This window comes from Stegostoma tigrinum, chromosome 9 (assembly GCF_030684315.1).
Source record: "Stegostoma tigrinum isolate sSteTig4 chromosome 9, sSteTig4.hap1, whole genome shotgun sequence".
Classification (NCBI taxonomy): domain Eukaryota; kingdom Metazoa; phylum Chordata; class Chondrichthyes; order Orectolobiformes; family Stegostomatidae; genus Stegostoma; species Stegostoma tigrinum.
In genome coordinates, this window is record NC_081362.1 from 34,713,942 (window position 1) to 34,740,022 (window position 26,081).

Genomic DNA, 26,081 nt, shown 5'->3' on the forward strand with positions numbered 1-26,081 from the left:
TTCCAAAATTGATAGAAAGTTGGAAGATGATCAACACATCAACTAACTTTGTAGTTTGTCATTTTCTTTTGTTTCACAATGCACAGCAGTATATTTCCATGTCGAGATGGTAAGTGGCTTGGAGAGGAACCTGCAGATGGTGCTGTTCCTACTGCCCCTACCCTTTTATAGAAATTAATAGCTTTGGTTTTGGAAGGTGCGGTCGAAGGCTCTTTGGCAACTCACTGCAATGCACAGTGCTGCTACTGAGTTTCAGTGGCGGACAGAGTGGTTGCTTGTGGACATGGTGCCAATCAAGTGGGCTGCTTTGTTCTCTATGGTGTCGAGCTTTGAGTGTTGCTGGAGACGTATTCATTCAGGCAACTCAACAGCATTCCATCACATTCCTCATTGGTTGACTCTAGCCCAAGTAGGTCACTTGGGGTATCTGAAACAAACATTTTTTTCTCTTCTAAGGCGGAGGGCCACCTGGGAGAAATGTCAGAGGACCATGTCCAAATTCTCTAAGTGCTCGTTATTGATCTTATCTGTTGTTAATACATGATATAGGTAAATGGCAATCTGAGGAAGACCTAATAAAATAATCCCATTCTCGTCACTGGTATCCTATCAGCAACTTGTTCTTCATTTAGAACATGCTGCTTTCCACTTGGGTGCTCCCTCTTTCGTCACTATCTGCTGATAATTTTAATCCTTCCCTCAGTTCAATCTAAGGCAGACATGTGCCTGAGTCTCAAAATATCAAAAATCCGGAAACCAAACTCTAATCCCAAGTTCTGTGAAACTATTCCCCATTTTTAGGTAACAAGCAACTGTGAGCATTGGGTGCTTATTGCCTATATCTTCTGAGCCATGTTTTGTGTTCTTACCTGGTTTTAGTGGCAAGTTTCAGGCCACTGGAAAGCAATTCAATTATTGAAACACAATACAAAGACTAAGAGAGGAGTAATTCATCAGGCCCTTCAAGTGTGCTTTGCTATCTGTTAAGATAATGGCTGATCTTCTACCTCAACACCACCTTCCTGCACTGTCTTCAATTCTGTTGATCCATCCAGTATCCCTAACCTGCAGCCTCACAGCACCAGGGACCTGAGTTCCATTCCAGCCTCGGACAACTGTCTGTGCGGAGTTTGCACGTTCTCCCCGTGTCTGCATGGGTTTCCTCCAGGTGCTCCGGTTTCCTCCCCACAGTCCAAAGATGTGCAGGTTAGGTGGATTGGCCATGCTAAATTGCCTGTAATGTTCAGGGATGTGAGGGTTATAGGGGAATGGGTCTGGATGTGATGCTTCGAGGGGCGGTGTGGACTTGTTGAGCTGAAGGGCCTGTTTCCACACTGTGGGGAATCTAATCTAACCTCATACCCACTTCCCTGCCATCCTACCCCCTCACTCATTTAGAAGCCATTGTACTTCTTCATCCACTTATCTTACATATTTACCTTCTCGCTGTAGCTTGTCCATGAGGCTTCAGAACATGCACACACTTGCCTTACATAAATGTGGCAGTTAGTTCTGTTAAAATAGGGTGTTAATTGGCTTCATGCTGTGAACTTAGACATTTGAGGAATCAGCTGGATTGAATCTCCACTGCCCTTCTAAAGCCTCTGGCAGGGACCCTCATGGTGCAGTGGATAGTGTCCCACCACCTGGAATGGACGGTTTGGATCCAAGTCTCACTTGCTCCAGAGATGTGTAATGAGATGTCTGAACATGAATTGATTAGAAAAACGGGTTAAATAAAGTTGAGGTCACGTAAAATGTAGAACAAGTTAATCATTTAAGTACTGAAGCTGGCTTCCAGGCATTTTCACATTTTCCATGAAAATAATCTCCCATCTGTACGTCAACCCAGACAGTCCTCATATTAAATTATATACCATTATTTCGAAAGAAGACCATCATTGCACCTGTGTCCCTGCACTGCTCAACCTTGAGTAAGTTTCTTTTATTGAATCTTTTGAATGTACAAATGAATCTTCTTTGCACCTACCAATTTATACCATTTGTTGGAGCAAATGATGCCCAAGGTTTTCCAATTGTACTGTTAACAATGGCACAGTCATTTCAGTGTTATATACAATCAGTATACAAAGGCTTTTACCTGTGATTATACGAACAGATTAGGAGAGCCATATAACCTCTCAATCATTGTGTATATCTGAATTATTTTAAAAAGTAGACCAGATCTCTCAATTCATGGTGTGCGAGCAGACTAATCAGCCCATCGAGTCCATACCACCCCTCCAGACCCAGACCCCTATCCTGTTGGAAAATGTAGTATTTTCGCATGGCTAATTCACCTAGCGTGCATATCCCTGGATACTATGGGAAATTTAATATGGCCAATCCACCTAACCTGCATATCCTTAGACTGTGATAGGAGACCAGAGCACCAAGAGGAAACCCATACAGAAACAGGAAGACATGCAACCTCCACACACTGTCACCTGAGGGTAGAATCGATCCAGAGTCCTTGATGCTGTGATGTCAGTAGCATATTGATAAGTTTGAATTGCAATGGTCACCTGAATAGCTCTATAATTTCTGTATCCATTCATTGCGTCTTGATTTTATTAGTCTCTTCCTTCAGACATGTTAAATCATGGACACTAAAAAATGCTGTTGCTGTTGGTGGTCTAGTTGGTACAGAACTACTTTTTTCCCTATTCATTTGTGGATTAGGGCATCACTGGCTGGCCAGCATTTCTTGCACATCCCTAGTTGCCCTTGAGAAGGTGGTGACAAGCTGCCTTCTTGAACCGCTGCAATCCTTCTGCTGTGATTTGACCCACAATACTATTAGGGAGGAAAGTTCAGGATTTTGACCCAACGACAGTGAAGGAATGGCAATATATTTCCAACTCGGGATGGTGAGGGGGTTGGAGGGGAACTTGGAGGTCATGGTGTTCCCGTATGTCTGATGTCCTTGCCCTTCTAAATGGAAGTGGTTGTGTGTTTGAAAGGTGCTATCTGAGGATCTCTGGTAAATTTCTGCAGTGCATCTTGTAGATTGTACGCACTGCTGCTACTGAGTGCTGGTGGTGGAGGGAGTGGATGCTTGAGGATGTAGAGCCAGTCAAGTTGGCTGCTTTGTCCTGGATGGTGTCGAGCTTCCTGTGTGGTGTTCGAGTTGCACTCATGCAGGCAAGTGGGTAGTATTCCATCACACAACTGGTTTGTGCCTTGTAGATGGTGGACAGGCTTTGAGGAGTCAGGAGGTGAGTTACTCACTGCAGAATTCCTAGCTTCTGACCTGCCACTGTTTTGTGTTGAGTCCAGTTGAGTTTCTGCTCAATGATAATGCAGGATTTAGTGATGGTAACATTGTTGAATGTCAAGGGGCAGTGGTTGGATTGTCTCTTATTGGTGATGATCATAACCTGGCATTTGTATGGCACAAATGTCACTTGCCACTTGTCAGCATAAGCCTGGATATTGTGCAGATCTTGTTGCATTTGAACAGGGACTGCTTCAGTATCTGAGGAGTCACGACTGGTACTGAACATCCCCACTGCTGATATTATGATGGAGGGAAGGTTATTGAAGAAGCAGCTGAAGATATTTGGGCCTAGGACACTACCTTGAGGAATGCCTGCAGAGATGTCCTGCAGCAGATGAGTGACCTCCAACAACCACGATCATCTTCTCATATGTCAGGTATGATTCCAACCACATGAGATTTTCCCCTGGTACCCATTGATTGCAGTTTTGCTAAGGCTCCGTGTTGTCACACTCAGTCAAATGCTGCCTTGATGTCAAGGGCTGTCACCCTTGCCTCACCTCTGGAATTCGGCTCTTTTATCGATGTTTGAACCAAGGCTGTAATGAGGCCTGGAACTGAATGGCCCTGGCGGAACCCAAACTGGGTGTCACTAGCAGGTTATTTCTGAGCAGGTGCTGCTTGTTGATGTCTTCGATCACTTGACTAATGATTGAGAGTAAATTGGTGGGGTGGTAATTGGCTGGGTTAGATTTGTCCTGCTTTTTTGTGTACAGGACATACTTACTTGGGCAATTTTCCATATTGTTGGGTAGATGCCAGTGTTGTAACTGTACTGGAACAGCTTGGCTAGGGGAGCGGCAAGTTCAGAGCACGGGTCTTCAGTACTATTGCCAGAATGTTGTCAGGGCCTGTAGTCTTTGCATATCCTGTGTCTCCAATTGTTTCTTGATATCACTTGGAGTGAATCGAATTGGCTGAAGACTGGTATCTGGAATGCTGGGTTCCGCTGGAGGAGGCCAAAATGGATCATCTACTCAGTGCTTCTGGCTGAAGATTGCTGTGAATGCTTCAGTCTTATCTTTTGCACTGACATACTGGGCTCTTCCATCAGTGAGGATGGGGAAATCTGTGGAGCCGCCACCTCCTGTGAGTTGTTTAATCATCCACCAACATGTACGACTGGATGTGGCAGGGCTGCAGAGCTTAGATCTGATCTGTTGGTTGTGGAATCACTTGCTGCTTTTGCGGTTTGGCATGCAAGTTGTCATGTTTGGCTTCACCAGGTTGATACCTCATTTTCAGGTATGCCTGGTGCTGCTCCTGCACTCTGCATTGAACCAGGGTTGATCTCTTGGCTCGATGGGAATGGTTGAGTGGAAGATATGCTGGCCCGTAAGGCTTTTTTTTTTGCAGCAGCAGCAGCGGGAGTGATAAGAGCAAGACCAAGGTTGAGTGACCAAGAGCAAGGTTGTCGGGAGGTAAGTTCTTCGTTTTGGCAGTGGAGCTGAGCGGGAACAGTCAAATTGCACTCTCGGAAGGTAAGTAAACTAATATATTTGGGTAGTGGCTAAACCCGAGACAGTAGACGTGTAGTGTCTCCCACCCGCCTTCCTCCTCTGACCAAAAGAAAAGACTCAGATAAGGTAAGTGTTTTTCTTTTTGTTTTAAATGTACTGGTAAGTAGTGTGATTTGGTACAATTTTTTTTCATTTTGTTTATCTAGTATTTGATATCATAGTAGGAATTAGTTAAGCTGAAGAGTAAAAATGGCAGGAGATCCTAGACACATGTTATGCTACTCTTGGTCAATGTTGGAGCTCAGGGACGCGGCTGATGTCCCTGACTCCTACGTGTGCAAGTGTGTCCAGCTGCAGCTCTTGTTAGACTGCATGATGGCCCTGGAGCTGCAGATGGACTCGCTTTTGGAGCATCCATGATGCTGAGGGAGTTGTGGAAAGCACGTTCAGCAAATTGGTCATACTGCAGATTAGGATTGCTGAGGGAGAAAGGGAAGGGTGACTAAAAGGCAGCAAAAAAGCAGGAAGGCAGTGTCGGTGTCCCCTGCAGTCATCTCCCTCCACAACAAGAATACTGTTGGGGAGATGGCTCACCAAGGGAAGGCAGCAGTTCATGGCACCGTGGTTGACTCTGCTGTACAGAAGGGCGGGAAAAAGAGTGGAAGGGCGATAGTCATAGGGGATTCGATTGTAAGGGGAGTAGATTTAAAAAAAAAAGGAGACTCCCGAATGGTATGTTGCCTCCCAGGTGCACGGGTCAGGGATGCTTCAGATCGACTGCAGGACATACTGTAGGGGGAGGGTGAACAGCCAGCTGCCAGAGAAACAAAGAAACAAAAGAAAGAAAGAAAGAAAGAAAGCTACAGCACAGGAACAGGCCCTTCGGCCCTCCAAGCTTGCGCCGATCAAGATCCTCTGTCTAACTTGTCATCTATTTTCTAACGGTCTGTGTCCATTTGCTCCCTGCCCATCCATGTACCTGTCCAAATATATCTTAAAAGACGCTAACATGTCTACCATCTCCGCTGGCAATGCGTTCCAGGCACCCATCACCCTCTGTGTGAAGAACTTTCCACTCACATCTCCCTTAAACTTTCCTCCTCTCACTTTGAACTCATGACCCCTAGTAATTGAGTCCCCCACGCTGGCGGGGTGGGGGGGGGGGGGGGGGGGGGGAAGCTTTTTGCTATCCACCCTGTCTATATCCCTCATGATTTTGTAGACCTCAGTCAGGTCCCCCCTCAATCTCCGTCTTTCTAATGAAAATAATCCTAATCTATTCAACCTGTCTTCATAGCTAGCACCCTCCATACCAGGCAACATCCTGGTGAACCTCCGCTGTACCCTCTCCAAAGCATCCACATCCTTTTGGTAATGTGGTGACCAGAACTGTACACAGTACTCCAGATATGGCCGAACCAAAGTCCTACACAACTGCAACATGACCTGCCAACTCTTGTACTCAATACCCCACCCAATGAAGGAAAGCATGCCATATGCCACCTTGACCACCCTATTGACCTGCGTTGTCACCTTCAGGGAACAATGGGCCTGAACACCCAGATCTCTCTGTTCATCAATTTTCCCTAGGACTTTTCCATTTACTGTATAGTTCGCCCTTGAATTTGATCTTCCAAAATGCATCACCTCGCATTTGCCCGGATTGAACTCCATCTGCCCTTTATCGGCCCAACTGCCCAGTCTATCTATATTCTGCTGTCGTGGTGAACACAAGTACCAACAATAGAGGTTTAAAAAATGAGATGAGGCCCAACAGCAGAATTTAAGGAGTTAGGAGCCAAGTTTTAAAAAGTAGTACCTCAGGTAGTAATCTCAGGATTGCTACCAGTGCCACATGCTAATCCGAGTAGAAATGGAAGAATAGGCAGGACTAAGAGTGGCTTGAGAGATGGTGCAGGAGGGAGGGGTTCAGATTTTTGGGACATTGGGATCGGTTCTCGGGGGTGACACTATTACAAATCGGACGGTTTACAACTGGGGCAGGACTGGAACCAATGTCCAAGGGGGTACTTCTGCTAACGCTGTTGGGGAGGGTTTAAACGAATGTAGCAGGGGGACGGGAACCGAATGAGGAGGTTAGTGGACAGTAAGGAGGCAGTAGCTAAAGCCTATAAGAAACGAGATAATGAAGTCAGTGTGACCCGAGGGCAAGAGTAGGCAGAGAGCAGATGATGAGTGCACAGGGACAGGTGGTCTGAGTTGCAATTGTTTTAATGCGAGAAGTGTAGTAGGTAAGGCAGGTGAACTTCGATTAGTAGCTGAGAGTATGATGATATTGGTATTACTGAGACTTGGTTGAGGGAAGGGCAAGATTGGCAACTCTATATCCCAGGATATAGATGCTTCAGGTGGGATAGAGAAGGAGGTACAAGGGTTGGAGGAGTTGCATTACTGGTCAAAGAGGATATCACAGTTGTGTTGAAGAAGGGCACTATGGAGGACTCGAGCAGTGAGGCACTATGGGCTGAGCTCAGAAATAGAAAAGCTATGGTAACAATGTTTGGGCTGTACCACAGGCCTCCCAATAGTGAGTATGAGATTAAGGCACAAATATGTAGACAGAATATAGAAACATTTAGGAGCAACGGGTGATGGTGATGGGAGATTTTCATTTTTCCAACCTTGACTGGAATTCATTAGTGTTAGGGGTTTAGATGGAACAGGATTTGTAAGGAGCATCCAGGAGAGTTTTCTTGAGCAGTGTGTAAATAGTCCAACTTGGGAATGGGCCATATTGGATCTGGTGTTGGGGAATGAGCCTGGCCAGGTGGTTGAACTTTCAGTAGGGGATTACTTTGGGATTAGTGATCACAATTCCATAAGTTTTAGAATACTGATGGACAAGGACGAGAGTGGTCCTGAAAAAAAAGTGCAAAACTGAAGGAAGGCCAACTATATAGCAAAATTCATTAGGAGCTGGGGAATATGGATTGGGAGCAGGTGTTTGGTAAATCCACATTTGATAATTGGGAGGCTTTTAACGAGAGATTGATTTGAATGCAGGACAGACATGTTGCTGTGAAAATGAGGGATAGAAAGGGCAAGATTAGGAAACCATGGATGACAGGTGAAATTGAGATGAGCAAAGAGGAAAAAGGAAGCATGCATAAGGCCTAGGTAACTGAAAACATACGAAGCTTTGGTCCAACTTTCCTGATATTCTTCCAATCTGAAACGAGGAGTTAAGAGGGCTAAAAGGGGTCATAAAATATCTTTAGCAAACAGCGTTAAGGAAAATCCTTAGGGATGCATTGAGGTTAGGGATAGATGTTTGATTACTCTAGGTCAAGTCGGCATAAGGAGAGGGGTAGTGTTGGGTATTCTAAAAGGCATTAGGTTGGACAAGTCCCACATCCGGATGGGAGCTATCCCAGGTTACAGAGGGAAGTGAGAGAGGAAATAGCTGGGGCTTTAACAGATATCTTTGCAACCTCCTTGAACACGAGTGAGGCCCCAGAGGACTGGAGAATTGCTAATGTCCCCTTTGTTTAAGAATGGTAGCAAGGACAATCCAGGTAATTATAAACTGTTGAGCCTGACATCAGTGGTGGGGAAGCTGCTGGAGAAGATACCAAGGGATAGGATCTATTTACATTTGGAAGAAAATGGGCTTATTAGTGTTAAGTAGCATGGTATTTTGCAGGGAAGGTCATATCTTACCAACTTGATAGAATTCTTTGAGGAAGTGACAAAGTTGATGAGGGAAGGGCTGTGGATGTCATATACACGGACTTCAGTAAGGCATTTGATAAGGTTTCCCGTGGTAGGCTAATGGAGAAAGTGAAGTCACATGGGGCCCAGGGTGTACTAGCTAGATGGATAGAGAACTGGTTGGGAAACAGGAGATGGAGTTGTAGTGGAAGGAAGTTTCTCAAAATAGAGAACTGTGACCAGTGGTGTTCCGCAGGGATTGTGTTGGGATCACTGTTGTTTGTGATATACGTAAATGATCTGGAGGAAGGTATAGATGGTTTGATTAGCAAGTTTGCAGATGACACTAAGATTGGCGGAGTAGCAGATAGTGAAGGGGACTTTCGAAGAATGCAACAGAATATACATTGGAGAGGTGGGTGGAGAAATGGCAGATGGAGTTCAGTCCAGGCAAATGCGAGGTGATGCATTTTGGAAGACCCAGTTCAAGAGCAAGCGAAACGGTAAATGGAAAAGTCCTGGGGCAAATTGATAGAGAGATCTGGGTGTTCAGGTTCATTGTACCCTGAAGATGGCAACGCTGGTCAATAAGGCATACGGTGTGCTTTCATTCATCGGACAGGATATTGAGTACAGGAGTTGGCAGATCATGTTCAAGTTGTATAAGACTTGGGTTCAACCACATTTGGAATACTGCCTACAGTTCGGGTCACCACGTTATGAAAAGGACGTGGATGCTTTGGAGAGGGTGCAGAGGAAGTTTACCAGGATGTTGCCTGGTATAGAGGGCACTAGCTATGAAGTAAGGTTGTCGATTTAGGATTATTATGTTTAGAAAGACGGAGGTTGAGAGTCCACCTGAGTGAGGTCTACAAAATCGTGAGAGTTTATAGACAGGGTGGATAACAAGAAGCTTTTTCCCCCAAGAGTTGGGGACTCAATTGCTAGGGGTCATGATTTCAAGGTGAGAGGGGAAAAGTTTTTCACGGAGATCTGTGTGGAAAGTTCTTTATGCAGATGGTGGTGTGTGCCTGGAAAACGTTGCCAGCGGAGGTGGTGGAGGCGGGCACAATAGTGTCTTTTAAGATGTATCTGGACACATACATGAATGGGCAGGGAGCGGAGGGATACAGATCCTTGGAAAATAGGCCCGAAAGGGTCTAAGCCAGAAATGTCAGCTTTTGTGCTCCTGAGATGCTGCTTGGCCCGCTGTGTTGACCCAGCTTCACACTTTGTTATCTAGGTTTAGATTAAGGATCTGGTTCAGCACAGGATTGGAGGGCCAAAGGGCCTGTTCCTGTGCTGTAATTTTCTTTGTCCTTTGTTACAGATTGTGCTGGACTACAGTTCTGTGGATGGCCAGCCTTGAGTCGCTAAATCTATGCGTAGTCTGTCCCATTTACCACAGTGATACTGCCACACAACACGATGGAAGTTTTTCTCAATGTGAAGGTGAGACTTTATCTCTACAAGGATCGTGCGATGGTCGCTCTTACTGATACTGTCATGGACAGATGCACCTGCAGCTGGCAGATGAGTGAGGATGAGGTGAGGTATATTTTTCCCTCTTGTTGCTTCCCTCACCACCTGCCACAGTCCCAGTTTAGCAGCTACATGCTTTTAGGACCTGACCATCTTAATGAATAGTACTGCTGCCGAGCCACTTCTTGGTGATGGACATTGAAATCCCCCACCGAGAGTACATTTTGAGCCCTTGCCATCCTCTGTGCTTCCTCCTCAGCGTCGTTGAACGTTTGAGTACCGATTCATCAGCTGGGGGAGGACAGTATGTGGTCATCAGCTGGAGGTTTCCTTGCCCACGTTTAACCTGGAGCCATGAGACTTTCTGTGGTCCAGAGTCAATGTTCAGAACCCTTAGAGCAACATCTTTGACTGTATAGCACTGTGGTGCCACCTGTGCTGGGCCTATCCTGCCGAGGGGACAGGACATTTCCAGGGAGGGTGATCGTGGCGTCTGGGACATTGTCAGTGTGACAGTCTCAGGCTGTTGCTTAATTAGTCCGAGAGATAGCTCTCTCTCAATTTTGGCACTAACTACCAGATGTTAAGGCAGGATGGTGGCTCGCACTGCTGCCTCATAGTGCCAGGACCCAGATTCGATTCTACCCTCAGGCAGCTGTCTGTGTGGAGTTTGCACATTCTTCCTGTGTCTGCATCGGTTTCCTCCCACAGTCCAGATAGGTTACAGGGTGTGCTCTGCAGGTCGGCGTGGACTTGTTGGGTCGAAGGGCCTGTTTCCCTTCTAGAGGGATTCTATGATGTTGTTGAGGACTTTGCAGGGTCGACAGGGCTGTTTCTGCTGTGACCTGTCTAGGTCAATGTCAAGTGATCTGTCCAGTTTCATTTCTTTAAGACTTTATAGCAATTGGTACAACATAATGGCTTGCTAGGCTATTTCTGAGGGCAGTTGAGAGTTAACCATATTGCTGTGGGTCTGGAGTCACGTGGACTCCAGACCAGGTGAGGGTGGCTGGTTTACTTCCCTGAAGGATATTGGTTATTTTTCCTACAATTGGCATGATTTCATGGTGATCAGTAGATTCTTAATTTCAGACAACTTTTGAATTATTTTCAGTTATTGAATTCAAATTCCACCGGCTGCCTTGGTGGGATTCGAACCCAGGTCCCCAGAGCTGGGGTTATGGCTTAATACTTTAGTGATAATACACTAAGCTATCACCTACCCCCTATTCAAACCCACGACTTGACAAAATGACTAAATAGATTAAATTCAGAAGTGCACCAGAATGAGATTGTTAGTTCTAGGCAGATTTCTGTTCAAAAAGAAACTTTAATAGTTCATAGGCATGGCTGTGTGTATCTCCCCCTGGTAAGTTATAGTTGAGCTTAGTGGAGATAATGACAGAATCCACCTCAAACTCTATTAAGACCATAAGACCATAAAACATAGGAGTGGAAGTAAGGTCATTCGGCCCATCAAGTCCACTCCACCATTTAAATCATGGCTGGGCATTTCAACTCCACTTCCCTGCACTCACCCCGTAGCCCTTGATTCCTTGTGAGATCAAGCTGTGCCCACTCGTCCTAGTCTTCCCGCCTAACAAACAATTTCACAGCGTCCACCCTTTCTAAACCATACATTATTTTGTAAGTTTCTATGAGGTCTCCCCTCAACCTTCTAAACTCTAATGAATACAATCCCAGGATCCTTAGCTGTTCATCGTACGTTAAACCTACCATTCCAGGGATCATCTGTGTGAATCTCCCCTGGACACGCTCCAGCGCTAGTATGTCCTTCCTGCGGTGTGGAGCCCAAAATTGGACACAGTATTCTAAATGGGACCTTACTAGAGCTTCATAAAGTCTCAGAAGCACATCACTGCTTTTATATTCCAACCCTCTTGAGATAAATGATAACATTACATTTGCTTTCTTAATCACGGACTCTACCTGCAAGTTAACTTTTAGAGAATCCTGGACGAACACTCCCAGATCCCTTTGTACTTCTGCTTTACGAATTTTATCACTGTTTAGAAAATAGTCCATGCCCGTATTCTTTTTGCCAAAGTGCAACACCTCGCATTTGCTCACATTGAATATCATCAGCCATTTCCTGGACCGCTCTCCTAAACTGTCTAAATCTTTCTGCAGCCTCCGCATCTCCTCAGTACTACCTGCCTGTCCACCTATCTTTGTATCATCGGCAAACTTTGCCAGAATGCCCAGGTCCCTTCATCCAGATCATTAATGTATAAAGTAAACATCTGTGGCCGCAACACTGAACCCTGCAGGACACCACTTGTCACCGGTTGCCATTCCGAAAAAGAGCCTTTTATCCCAACTCTCTGCCTTCTGTCAGACAGCCAATCCTCAATCCAAGCCAGTAGCTCACCTCGAACACCATGGACCCTCACCTTGCTCAGCAGCCTCCTGCGATGCACCTTTATCAAACCGTGGTTAGGTTAATCGGCCTATAATTTTCCATCTTTTGCCTTGATCCTTTGACCTTGTTGGCAGTTGTCATGGAAACCTAAATGAAACTTGCTTTATGGCATCTGTTAATTTTCACAATGGTCTTTCCTCAGTGAAAAAGAACTCTGCAGTCTTGATGGATTTTGGAAGAAATGCCACTGAGATTTTAAATTACAATGATAAAATAAGTGTGAAAAAGCTTTTATAACTAACTGATTTGATCCACTGAAGATGATGATACAAAGGTAAAAAATATCGAGCTGAAATGAAGAGTTACACTTACCACATAAAACATTAAAATCATGAGCTTTAAAAATGTATACTACTGCATAATTGTATTTTCAATAAAAAAAACTCAAATTTAAACATACAATTTAACAAAAGGACAAAATAGATTAAATTTAGAAGTGTGCCCATAATGTGAGAGTTAGTTCTTAGCAGATTTCTGTTCTCAAAAGTAATAAAAGATATGAGTAATATAACAAGATTTTAAGTGACATCTGTACTAGTTTGAGGATTGAAAAGTGGCCAATAGAAATGCATATAATTTGAGTAAAACGGTCGAGAGTTCAATTTACTGCCAAGTTTAACATCAATTTTGGGAAAAATCTTTGACGCAATTTTATGGCATTCCCATGGGTATATATCTTACAAAGCATAACTTGAAATAAGATATTCTGCATAGATTCAGAAAGAATGTTGATTTACCTTTTCTGATACTTTTTTGTACATGTTTAAAGGACAAAGAAAGTGTTAATACTAGTTTTTTAAAAAATAAGTGTAATCCAAAAGACAAATCAAGTACTTGAAAAACATGCCAATCTCCAAGTACAGTACATTGACAACACGTACTATTAGAAAAGCTCCTTGTGTCATATTAGTAGGTAAAGTCTCTATAGTCCTGATGGATCGCAGGACTGCTCTCTGATTAGAGACAGACAGTTTGTTGTGAGTTTAATCTTAGTGTCTAATTTCCAATAAGAATCCAGAGTGAGAGGGTGGGATCTTCATGGCAACCTTAGCTAGTGCCGGAAATGAACCTTGGATGAAGAAATCAGAGATTTTGAGATTATAACTATTGCGGTAAAATTTCCATAATTCTTGTAAGTAAAAACTAATTGTGTGTAAAAACTAATTTCATTGGTGTCCTTTAGGAAAAGACAAGACTACATGCACTGAACATCTAGGCCTTGATAACGTTGGCATCAGAGTCAGTAGTGCCCAAAAATATCAGTGACACCAAGCATGGTTTCCTGACTCTGTTTCAGATAATGACTTTGTTCACCAGAGAGGCTAAATTGCAAAACTCCACATCCCACAAAACAAATTAAAGTGCATAGAGAACTGATTAAGAATTTGTAAATAGAAGGCAGTGATGAGAATTTCATGGAGAACTTAGAGGCTACCCTTGCTTCAACACGTCAGTAGTCTGCTCCACAATGTACCTGGTGGTTCCAAGCCTCTTAAAGAGGCACATTGTCTTCAGTGGTCTTTTAAGGAAAGAGATTCATGAGCCATGAGTTCAGCACATGATGTCATCTTTGTTCCCAATCAACTATCTCATGGGTATTCTTAGTGATGCAAAAGTGATGGGAAGAACAGTGTCTCAGAATGAAGATGTATTAACTGCTTGCCTGGCATCATTCTCCAAAATGATGTACCTGTGATCCCTATTCTTCTACCCATGAGAGAGCCACAGAGTCATACGGCACAGAAACAGACCCTTCAGTTTAATTCGACTGTGCCAACCAGACATCCCAATCTGACCTAGTCCCATTTGGCCCATATCCCCCTAAACCCTTCCTATTCGTGTAACTATCCAGATACCTTTTTTAAATGTTATAACTGTACCCTTCTTCAACAGTTCCTCTAGCAGCTCACTTCATACATGTACCACCCTCTCTTTGAAAAAGGTACCCCTCAGGTCCTTTTTAAACCTTTCCCCTCTCACCTTAAACCTTTGGCTTCTAGTTTTGGACTCAACACCCTATGAACAAGACCCTGGCTGTTCACCCTATCCATACCCCTCATGATTTTATTAACCTCTATAAGCTCACCCCTCAGTCTCCAACGGTCCAGGGGAAATACTCCCCAGCCTATTCAGCCTCACCTTCATGCTGAAATCCTGTAAACCCAGCAACATCTTTGTGAATCTTTTCTGCACCCACTCCGGTTTAACAACATCCTTCCTAAAGAAATGGAGACCCCATAGTATAATCTGCTAACTGGGCAAAGCCACGTGTCCTCTTGGGTTCCTTTGTTCTGCTGAAAGAGGAAAAACAATGGCCTAAATCTTCTGATCTGGGTCAGATTCCCTATTTAGAACCCACATTATACTAAAGATTCTGACTAAGATTCACTGGATTCAAAATGGTAACTTTGTTTCTTTCTCTCTCTGTGTTGCCAGACCTGCTGAGTTTCTCCAGCTCTTGCCATTTGTGTTGTAGATTTCCAGCATCCACAGTTTTTGGATTATTTATTAGACTGAAGATTGCCCACTTATCTTTAGTACAGTTTTTTTGGGCAGATCGCTGGGCCAGGAGCCTTCGCTACCAGAGTAGTAGCACGGAATGTAAGCATAATTGTATCCAGCAGCAGAGTGGATTGGTGTTGAAACCAAGGGCACCTCTCCTGTCAGCTGTATGTCCTGCATTCTGTTGTTTGAAGGTACGTAAAACACTTGAACAGCAATGGGATGGCTTGAGAAAGGTGGGAGTGTCTGGACTGAGTGGGTATGACTTGTCCCTACCAGTCATGATGTGGACAGTAGTGAGGGCTTTGTTAGATTCCTAGTTACCCAGGACTTAGAGCAGATTTGTAATTTATCCAATTTATATAAACAAATAATTCAGGTAAATCAGTTGAAACCACCCAAAATTTTCCCACTTTAACTCTGATTTGGGGTGGTTCTTGGATGGTTACGATGCGAAGTAATTGTTTATTAGAAGTTTTGACTTACTTATTTCCAAGTCAGGTTGTTGAGTAGCTAGGCACGGAACTTGCAGGTAGTTGTGTTCCCATGTATCTGCAAGATCGAAGTGGTCGTGGGTTTGGAACATGCTTAGGAGCAATGATGAATTTCTGCCCTGCATTGTGCATGTGGTACACACTGCTGCTACTGTTTATTGGTGATAGATTGACTGAATGTGGATGTGTCACAATTGAAACGGGCTGCAATGTTCTGGATGACGTCAAGCTTCTTGAATGTTGTTGGAGCTGCGCCTATCCAGGCATGTGGGAAGTACTGCATTACAATCCCCACTTGTGCATTGCAGATAAAAAACAGGCTTTGGGGAGTCAGGAGATGAGTTACTCGTTGCAGGATTCCTAACTTGAGTCCTGTTCTTTTAGACATATGTTGATATGTCTAGTACGGTTCACTTTCTGGTCAATGATAGCCCTCAGTGCATAGATTCTGTGGCATTCAATATGGTAATGTTTAGATTCTCCCTTGGTACTTGTGTTGTATTAGTATTACTTGTCACTTGTTAGCTTAAGCCTGAATATTGTTCATGACTTGCTGTATTTGTGGTAATGTATCTGTACTGCTTCAGCATTTGAGGAGTCACAAATGGTGTTTGACAAAATGAAATCATCAGTGAACATTGCTGGTTTGTATGTAGTTGGGAGTGATATCCCTTTGAGAGCTAGTTAAGTGATCAAAAATGTGCAGAACTTGGGCTCCAGTCTAGAGATTGGAGAAACATGAGGATTGTCAATAAAATATTCCTGTTCAGATTTACCATTTCCTATCTGACATACAATTCTTGGCTCCTAAGGAAGCACTAACACAACAACTGGTGATGAGAGTTGGATCTGGTACACTAAATGTGTGCAAATGCTGTTTCTTTTTTGTCTGGAAGAGACATTGAATGGATTTCAGAAACAGCATGGGATTAAGGAATTAACGTCAAAGTGAAGCAATCATGAGGGCACTCTGGCTGAGAACGATGCCAGGAAAGAGGGTACTTTTCAAAACTTGCTAAAGAGGGTACTCGCCAAGGAGCAGGCCAAGAGCAAACATCGCCCGTGGACTCAGATTGATGGCTGAAGAAGAGACTACGTGCCTGGGAGTGACCAAAGTCATTATAGAGAGCACTTGTGAAGGGACTCGGGCTGCAGGCCATGCCAGGGAGGAACAGAGCGCGAGTATGATGGGAGAGGGAGTGACCAATACTGAAACATTCACAGAGGGGACTCTGGCTGCGAATGGCTACTAGACTTGAGTGGAAAAGATTCCCGCCTGCAAGAAAACAAAATGGGTCAAATTGGGGTGGTGGGACCATTTGATAAAGAATCAGAGAATTGGACTTTATACAAGGAACACTTCAATATGTTCTTAAAGATGGACAAAATGGCTGAGGACACTATAGAATCATAGAATCCCTACAGTGTGGAAGGATGCCATATAACTCATTGAGCCCACATTGACACTCTGAAGAGCATCCCACACACTCACCAACCCCCCCCCCCGCCATCTTTCCCCGTAATGATACATTTCCCATGATGAATCAAATTAGCCTGCACATCCCTGAACACGCCAGGCAATTTATCATGGCCAATTTACCTAACCTGCACATCAACGGACTGTGGGAGGAAACGGGAGTACAGCAGGAAAACTGTACAGACGCAACAAGAATGTACAAACTCCACGCAGTTGCCTCTGGATGGAATCAAACCTGGGTCCCTGGTGCAGTGAGGCAGCAGTGTTAACTACTGAGTCATCATGGTGGTTTTCTTAAGTACCTTCAGGAGCAAAACCTTCGCAATACTAAGAGTGTGGTCCAAACAGAGAAACTTGCAGAGAAGATATTCCAAGAGCTATGTGAAGTGTTTAGGAAATGATTTCATACCCAAGCTGCTGCTGATCGCAGAAAGTTTCCTTTTTACAAATGGGTATGGCACGAAGGAGTGTCCATTGTCCAATTTGTGGCCACCTTAAAGAGATTAGTGGAACATTGCAAACTTGGAGGGTTCTATAAGATGCCGTGCAGGACCATTTGCTTTGTGGCCTCCAACGTGAAGCCATCCAGCAAAAGCTTTGACAAAGAGACTGGGTTTCAAGCCACCTTTCAAACTTGCAACTTTAGGACCTCAATAGGCTGCCAGCAAAGCAACCCCGTTGGCTGACAATGCTTGGGCACATCAAATAGTGGAAACTCGGCATAGCGCTAACTAACTAACATTCCGAGGAAAGTTCACTGGACCCGAAACATTACCTCTGTCTTTTCCTTGACAGATGCTGCAAGACCTGCTGAGCTGTTCCAGCTTTGTTCCTGATTTGCTTTTGTTCCTGATTTACAGCATCCGCAGTTCTTTCGTTTTTTTTTATCTAGTACTTAATTTTTTCTTATTTTTAAAGATAGATGTGAAGTGGGTGTTCCAGATGTAATGCAACTGGTCAAACTACTCAGCTTTAAGCAAAACAGAATTTTTTAAAACTCTAGAGTTGAAACAATAACGAAAAGTGGAATTTAGAATAATTTAACTATTGGGAAAACTTAACCGACCTGACACAGCAACTTAAGTAATTAACGGTTCCAATATAGTAGCATTTTGTAAACCCACTCCTTGGCAAAGGGTTAAATTCAAACACTGTTTCTTACAGCAGTAGGAAACAACATCCAGAAAGATTTCAGAGAAAGTCAGTTAGGAATCCTTTACTGAAGTTTGCAATGCTTCTGGCACTCAAAACGTTTTGTGACTACATCGAAATAAAACTAAAAGCCTGAACTGAGAACTGGCCACTCCCTTTCCATTGTTAAAACGATTTAAAAAAAACCCAAAGGCCCTTAAACCTAGATACTCAAAGCCTCTGCCTTAACAGCCTCTCTTCAAAAAACCCAGGACAAAGTAACCTTTTTAAAGTGACAGCATCATCACAGGTCTTAAAAACAGATGGCAGGGTGAGGATTTGTGGTGACTTTAAGGTGATAGTGAATCCAGCCCTGAGTGAAGATCAATACCATCTTCCATTCATGGGAAATCTATTCAGTGGACTGACAGGGGGTAAGAAATTTTCAAAAATGGATCTGTCGCAGGCTTACCTATAGACGGGGCTTGCAAAGGAGTCTCAGCTGCCGCTGACAGTAGTGACACATAGGGGACTTTTCCACTATAAGTGACCTCCTTTTAGCATCATGTCAGCACCAGCAGTGTTACAGTGGGCCATGGAGCAAATATTAAGTCAGTTATCAGGAGTCCAATATTATCTAGATGATATTTTGATTACTGGATCCTTCAAAGAGGAGTATTTGAAAAAATCTAGGAGATTGCAGGAGTATTGTGCCTGATGTAAGAGGAGGGATTGACTAGGTTGGGATTGTTTTCGCTAAATTTCAGATGAATGAGCGATCATCTCAGAGACTTGGAATTTTCTAACAGGACAGGACAGGGTTGATGCAGGCAGCGCGTTCCTAATGGTGGGGCTGTCCAGGACCATGGAGTCACAATATGAGGATTCATAGAATCATAGAATCACTAGTGTGTGTAAACAGGCCCTCCAGCCCACCAAGTCCACACACCGTCAGAGCATCCCACCCATCCCACATTGAATGTATTCATGTGGCAACTAGATGTAGCATTTGGGATGAATGGGATCAAAGGCTATGGGGGAAAAAGCAGGATTAGGCTATTGAGTTGGATGATGAGCCATGGTCATGAAGAATGGTGGTGCAGGCTAGATTTAGATTAGATTCTCTGCAGTGTGGAAACGAGCCCTTCGGCCCAACAGGTCTACATCGCCCCTTGGAGCATCCCACCCAGACCCATCCCCCTATAACCCACGCACCCTTGAACACTACTTGCAATTTAACATGGCCGATCCACCTGGCCTGCACATCTTTGGATTGTGGGAGGAAACCGGAGCACCCAGAGGAAACCCACGCAGACACGGGGAGAATGTGCAAACTCCACACACGGTCACCCAAGGCTGTAATCGAACCCAGGTCCCTGGCGCTGTGAGGCTGCAGTGCTAACCACTGAGCCACCTTGCTGCCCACGGTGGGCTGAATGGCCTCCTCTGTTCCTGTCTTCTATCTTTCTAGTCTGTATTTCTACAAGTACAAAGAGAGCAATGTGAGTTTTTTTTAAAAAAAGACTCTAGAGAGTAATTGGGCCATGTATTTAATGTCATCCATGAGTAATTGATGACGAGGAACTACACAAAGCGCCCAAGAAGTTGTAGGCTATCATGAAGGTTCCTGGACCAGACAGACAATGTTTGTCAAATGAGATTATTTTTGGAACTTGTAAATTACTATGGTAAGTTTGTGTTTGATCTAGCATCTGTGCTAAAAGCCTTGTATCAGTCACTGGGAAAAGGGCAGCTGTGGAAATGGACCCAGGAATGTATGGTGGCTTATAGGGAGGTGAAGCAAGACTTAAAATGGTTTGGAAGTGTTTAACACATCTCAGCCTGAATTTTCCAGTACAGTTTGTGTGTGATGCTTTGCCTTATGGGGTTGGTGATATATTATAGCACATCTTACTGAATGGAAAGGAAAGGCCTGTCGTATTTGCATCACGGTCACGAATAAAGACAATAGAGAACTATGCTCAATTCAAAACAGAAGGATTGAGCATTGTGTATGGCGTTATCCATTTCTTTTATAGCAGGCACTTAGTGCTTTGTCAGAAGCACTAACTTCTAATCTCCATTTTTGGTCTATACAAGGGGTCATGGAGGCAGCGCAGCTGCAGAAGAAGGGCCTGAAGAAGGATCCTGACCTGAAAGGTCAACTTTCCTGCTCCTCTGCTGCCTGGCCTGCTCTATTCTTCCAGCTCCATACTGTGTTATATCTGCAGAGATGAGCAGTTGTTTTATTAGGCCCTCATATGAGATTAAATGCCAAAATGCCTGTTTAACCAAACCCTATAATCAGGGTACCAGGCAAAGGCCTTTCGCTGATGGTATGTGACCTATGTATTTGACTTTAGCCATTTTCAAATGCATCATCTTGTTCAGTTTCAGGTTCATTGGGTATGCTATCTCTTATCATCAAACTAGATTCTGATGTGCCTTGCAATGTTACCTTCAATCTTATTCCACATTCATAGCAGATCATTCATAATAGCTTAATGTTGAGGAAGATCACTGAATATCTTATGTGTATGTTGATTTTTTTTTTCTGGAGTGGCAAAGCACCAAACATTATGTATAATGTTTGCGGCATGGTGGCTCAGTGGTTAGCACTGCAGCCTCACAGCACCAGGGACCCGGGTTCGATTCCCGCCTCGGGCGACTGTCTGTGTGGAGTTTGCACATTCTCCCCGTGTCCTTGTGGGTTTCCTCCGGGTGCTCCGGTTTCCTCCCACAGTCCAAAGATGTGCAGGCTAGGTGGATTGGTCATGCTAAATTGCCCGTAGTGTTCAGGGATGTGTGGGTAATAGGGGGATGGGCCTGGGCGGGATGCTTCAAGGGGCGGTGTGGACTTGTTGGGCTGAATGGCCTGTTTCCACATTGTAGGGAATCTAATCTAATCAATTATGCAATTTACCCAACTAGCATCTGGAATGTAGTTAGAAAACAGTTGCCTTTATCTAGCTTCAGAATTTGTCAGAATCATTAATTAATATCTCTCCAACGGACCTCGGTATAGGCTTAAATAAACACAACAAAATGCAGATGCTACAAATCTAAATTAAAAACAGTTCTGGAGAAGCACATGCCCAATTAATGATTAAAACACAGCTTTCCATATGCCGTACATGCTTCCTTTCTTTTGAGTGATGTCCTTTGCAATATTTATATCCTCTACTCTAGTTTTAACCTTTCTGCAAATATTTGTGCCTTTTTCTAACCTGTTTTCTTGTTTGGCTCAGAATATCTCTCTGCTTAATTGATTGCTTCATACATTCTCTTACTAATATACTGTACCTCATGATTGACTATTTCAAAACTTCTGCATATGTCAATAGTTTTATTAAGAGACACTCTCATGGTAGAATTATTATGGGCAGAAGTGATTCTATCTTCGATGATATCATCTGTTCATACAGTGTAATCAAAAGAGGCTCTAAAATGTACCTTCAATTCGTTCAAAATCATCTTCAGAGTGGCATTTCTGCTTTTTCATACAATCCTTCCCTGATACTGTTAACAGAGATGCTACTTTTATTTGTTCAGGCTTCTTATTAACTTCAGTAGCTATCACATGGTTTGCTACCTGGGCTGGAAGGAATCTCAGTTTGACCTTGTCCTATCTTTCATTTCGACAGTACCAGGTCTGAAAATTCTTCACTCACCCAGCGATTCAAAGTTGGAGACTGCTGTTTCTTTTTCATTGTGTAATATCTGGTAAGACACACTGCTTTAGTTGAGATATGAATATAACTAATTAGAAACAGTACATATAAATACTAAAAAATTTAAAGATTGATGGAGTTAGCCATGAAAATGTCCTTCACAGATGGCAGGAAAAGGACATCTTAAAAGGAAGCATGAAGACGACCTATGTAAATGTTTATGTATTAAATTACTGCTCACTACAAATGATAAAAAGTCTAAACAAGAGATTAGATTAGATTTCCTACAGTGTGGAAACAGGCCCTTTTGGCCCAACAAGTCCACGCTGCCCCTTAGATCATCCCACCCAGACCCATCCCCCTGTAACCCACACACCCCTGAACACCAAGGGCAAATTAGCATGGCTAATCCACCAAGCCTGCACATCTTTGGACTGCGGGAGGAAACCCACACAGACACTGGGAGAATGTGCAAACTCCACCTAGTCGCCCAAGGCTAGAATTGAACCCAGGTCCCTGGTGCTGTGAGGCTGCAGTGCTAACTACTGAGCCACCGTACCACCCAAATAGTTTAATCGCTAAAATGAGGTCTGGAAAAATACAAGGCAAAATCCCACTAAAGTTTGAAGGCAAAATGTTAATTATAGGAGAAATGCTGCAACTATCCAACTGATAAGAATGGAAAGGTCCATATCACATAAATACCTTTAGAAGCTAGGATAAGACAACCATTCATAAGTGAAATGACATTGTTTCTCATAGAAAACTCCTCCAATGAAGGTTTAAGGTCGAAAGAATAAGTGAGCGTTGAAAGGAATATCCAGTAATGAACGTGAAAATCTACTGATAATCATTTAGCAAAGGATTCTTATAAAATTGTATAAATATTGTCAAAAACACTAGGAGAACTCCCCTTGTTTTCTTTAATTAGTCCCATGGAATTCTTTACGTCCACCTGATAAGGCAGTGAGAGCCCAGGCACTGAAAAATGCACCTCTCCAGTGCAGCACTCCCATTTAGAATCATAGAAAGTTTACAAGACAAAGATTCTACTTGATCCATTCTGTCTGCTGGCTGGAAGAAAAACACCCTGCATAATTTGGTGACAGTCCCTTCCGTTATAACCCCTGAACTAAAGTCTCCCACTGATTATATGTTGCTTCCTTTCACAATTTGTTATCCTGTCTGAATCCCGGCATGCATTCAATCCTCACAACTGACTTCCCTAACTTTAGCTCTACAAAACCCTGGTGAGACCACACCTGGAATATTGTGATAACAAAGTGTGAAGCTGGATGAACGCAGCAGGCCAAGCAGCATCTCAGGAGCCCAAAAGCTGACGTTTCGGGCCTAGACCCTTCATCAGAGAGGGGGATGGAGAGAGGGTTCTGGAATAAATAGGGAGGGGGGGGAGGCGGACCGAAGATGGATAGAGGAGAAGATAGTTGGGGAGGGGATAGGTCAGTCCGGGGAGGATGGACAAGTCAAGGAGGCAGGATGAGGTTGGTAGGTGGGAATTGGAGGTGCGGCTTGAGGTGGGAGGAGGGGATAGGTGAGAGGAAGAACAGGTTAGGGAGGCGGGGATGAGCTGGGCTGGTTTTGGGATGCAGTGGGGGGAGGGGAAGAGCTGGGCTGGTTTTGGGATGCAGTGGGGGGAAGGGGAGATTTTGAAGCTTGTGAAGTCCACATTGATACCATTGGGCTGCAGGGTTCCCAAGCGGAATATGAGTTGCTATTCCTGCAACCTTCGGGTGGCATCATTGTGGCACTGCAGGAGCCCCATGATGGACATCCCATCTAAGGAATGGGAGGGGGAGTTAAAATGGTTTGCGACTGGGTGGTGCAGTTGCTTATTGCGAATCGAGCGGAGGTTTTCTGCAAAACGGTCCCCAAGCCTCTGCTTGGTTTCCCCAATGTAGAGGAAGCCACACTGGGTATGTCAGTTCTGGTCGCCCTATTATAGGAAAGATGTGGAGGCTTTGGAGAGGGTGCAAAGGAGGCTTACCAGGATACTGCCTGGACTGGAGGTCTTGTCTTACGAGGAGAGATTGACTGGGCTCGGACTTTTCTCCCTGGAGAGAAGGAGGAAGAGCCTGATTGAGTTGTACAAGGTAGAGAGAGGCATAGAACATAGAACATAGAACATAGAACAGTACAGCACAGAACAGGCCCTTCAGCCCACAATGTTGTGCCGACCATTGATCCTCATGGATGCACCCTCAAATTTCTGTGACCATATGCATGTCCAGCAGTCTCTTAAATGACCCCAATGACCTTGCTTCCACAACTGCTGCTGGCAACGCATTCCATGCTCTCACAACTCTCTGCGTAAAGAACCTGCCTCTGACATCCCCTCTATACTTTCCACCAACCAGCTTAAAACTATGACCCCTTGTGCTAGCCATTTCTGCCCTGGGAAATAGTCTCTGGCTATCGACTCTATCTATGCCTCTCATTATCTTGTATACCTCAATTAGGTCCCCTCTCCTCCTCCTTTTCTCCAATGAAAAGAGACCGAGCTCAGTCAACCTCTCTTCATAAGATAAGCCCTCCAGTCCAGGCAGCATCCTGGTAAACCTCCTCTGAACCCTCTCCAAAGCATCCACATCTTTCCTATAATAGGGCGCCCAGAACTGGACGCAGTATTCCAAGTGCGGTCTAACCAAAGTTTTATAGAGCTGCAGCAAGATCTCACGACTCTTAAACTCAATCCCCCTGTTAATGAAAGCCAAAACACCATATGCTTTCTTAACAACCCTGTCCACTTGGGTGGCCATTTTAAGGGATCTATGTATCTGCACACCAAGATCCCTCTGTTCCTCCACGCTGCCAAGAATCCTATCCTTAATCCTGTACTCAGCTTTCAAATTCGACCTTCCAAAATGCATCACCTCGCATTTATCCAGGTTGAACTCCATCTGCCACCTCTCAGCCCATCTCTGCATCCTGTCAATGTCCCGCTGCAGCCTACAACAGCCCTCTACACTGTCAACGACACCTCCGACCTTTGTGTCGTCTGCAAACTTGCTGACCCATCCTTCAATTCCCTCGTCCAAGTCATTAATAAAAATTACAAACAGTAGAGGCCCAAGGACAGAGCCCTGTGGAACCCCACTCACCACTGACTTCCAGGCAGAATATTTTCCTTCTACTACCACTCGCTGTCTTCTGTTGGCCAGCCAATTCTGTATCCAAGCAGCTAAGTTCCCCTGTATCCCATTCCTCCTGACCTTCTGAATGAGCCTTCCATGGGGAACCTTATCAAATGCCTTACTGAAGTCCATATACACCACATCCACAGCTCGACCCTCATCAACCTTACTAGTCACATCCTCAAAAAACTCGATAAGGTTTGTAAGGCATGACCTACCCCTCACAAAGCCGTGTTGACTGTATTTGATCAAGCCATGCTCTTCCAGATGGTCATAAATCTTATCCCTCAGAATCCTTTCTAACACCTTGCAGACGACAGACGTGAGACTTACCGGTCTATAATTGCCGGGGATTTCCCTATTTCCTTTCTTGAAGAGAGGAATTACATTTGCCTCTCTCCAGTCCTCAGGTACGACTCCAGTGGAGAGCGAGGATGCAAAGATCTTCGCAAGTGGCGAAGCAATTGCATTTCTCGCTTCCCAAAGCAGCCGAGGACAAATCTGATCCGGGCCTGGCGACTTGTCAATCTTAATGTTTGACAAAGTTTTCAGTACATCAGCTTCCTCTATCTCTATCCATTCCAGCATGCACACCTCTTCAAAGGTTTCATTCACTACACAGTTCGATTCTTTCGTAAAGACAGAAGCAAAAAACTCATTTAGGGCTTCCCCTACCTCCTCAGGCTCCACACACAAGTTCCCTATGCTATCCCTGATCGGCCCTACTCTTTCTTTGACCATTCTCTTATTCCTCACGTAAGTGTAAAATGCCTTTGTGTTTTCCCGGATTCCTTCTGCCAAGCCTTTCTCGTGCCCCCTCCTGGCTCTCCTCAGACCATTTTTGAGCTCCTTCCTTGGATAGAGTCGATAGCCAGAGACATTTCCCCAGGGCAGGATTGACTGCCACAAGGGGTCATAGTTTTATGGTGTTAGGAGGAAGGTATAGAGGAGACGTTGGAGGGAGGTTCTTCACCCAGAGAGTTGTGAGCACATGGAATATTTTGCCAGCGGTAGTCGTGGAAGCAGAGTCATTAGTGACACTTAAGCGACTGTTGGACATGCACATGGACAGCAGTAAATTGAGGGGAATGTAGGTTAGGTTATTTCACTTTTGGATTAGGATTAATCCACGGCACAACATTGTGGGCCGAAGGGCCTGTATTGTGCTGTACTTTTCTATGTTCTAAGGTTGCTCTGAACCTGTACAATTGACCTTGAACCAGTCCCTGACGTTCATGAATATAGAATCCCTGACCCAAGTAGCCAACTGACCATGTCTAAGCCCCTGGCTTGAAATCAGAGACTATCCCTGGCTGA

General features: G+C 44.3%; 1 protein-coding gene across 2 annotated transcripts in view; it reads left to right on the forward strand.

Annotated features, from left to right (window-relative positions):
• Positions 1 to 26,081, forward strand: part of fndc1 (fibronectin type III domain containing 1) — a 336,789-nt gene that overhangs the window by 29,177 nt on the left and 281,531 nt on the right. For both annotated transcript variants that reach the window (XM_059648478.1, XM_048536000.2), the window contains exon 2: positions 9,743 to 9,864. In XM_059648478.1, coding sequence (XP_059504461.1) covers positions 9,743 to 9,864 — 122 coding nt within the window. The remainder of the gene's footprint in view (positions 1 to 9,742; positions 9,865 to 26,081) is intronic.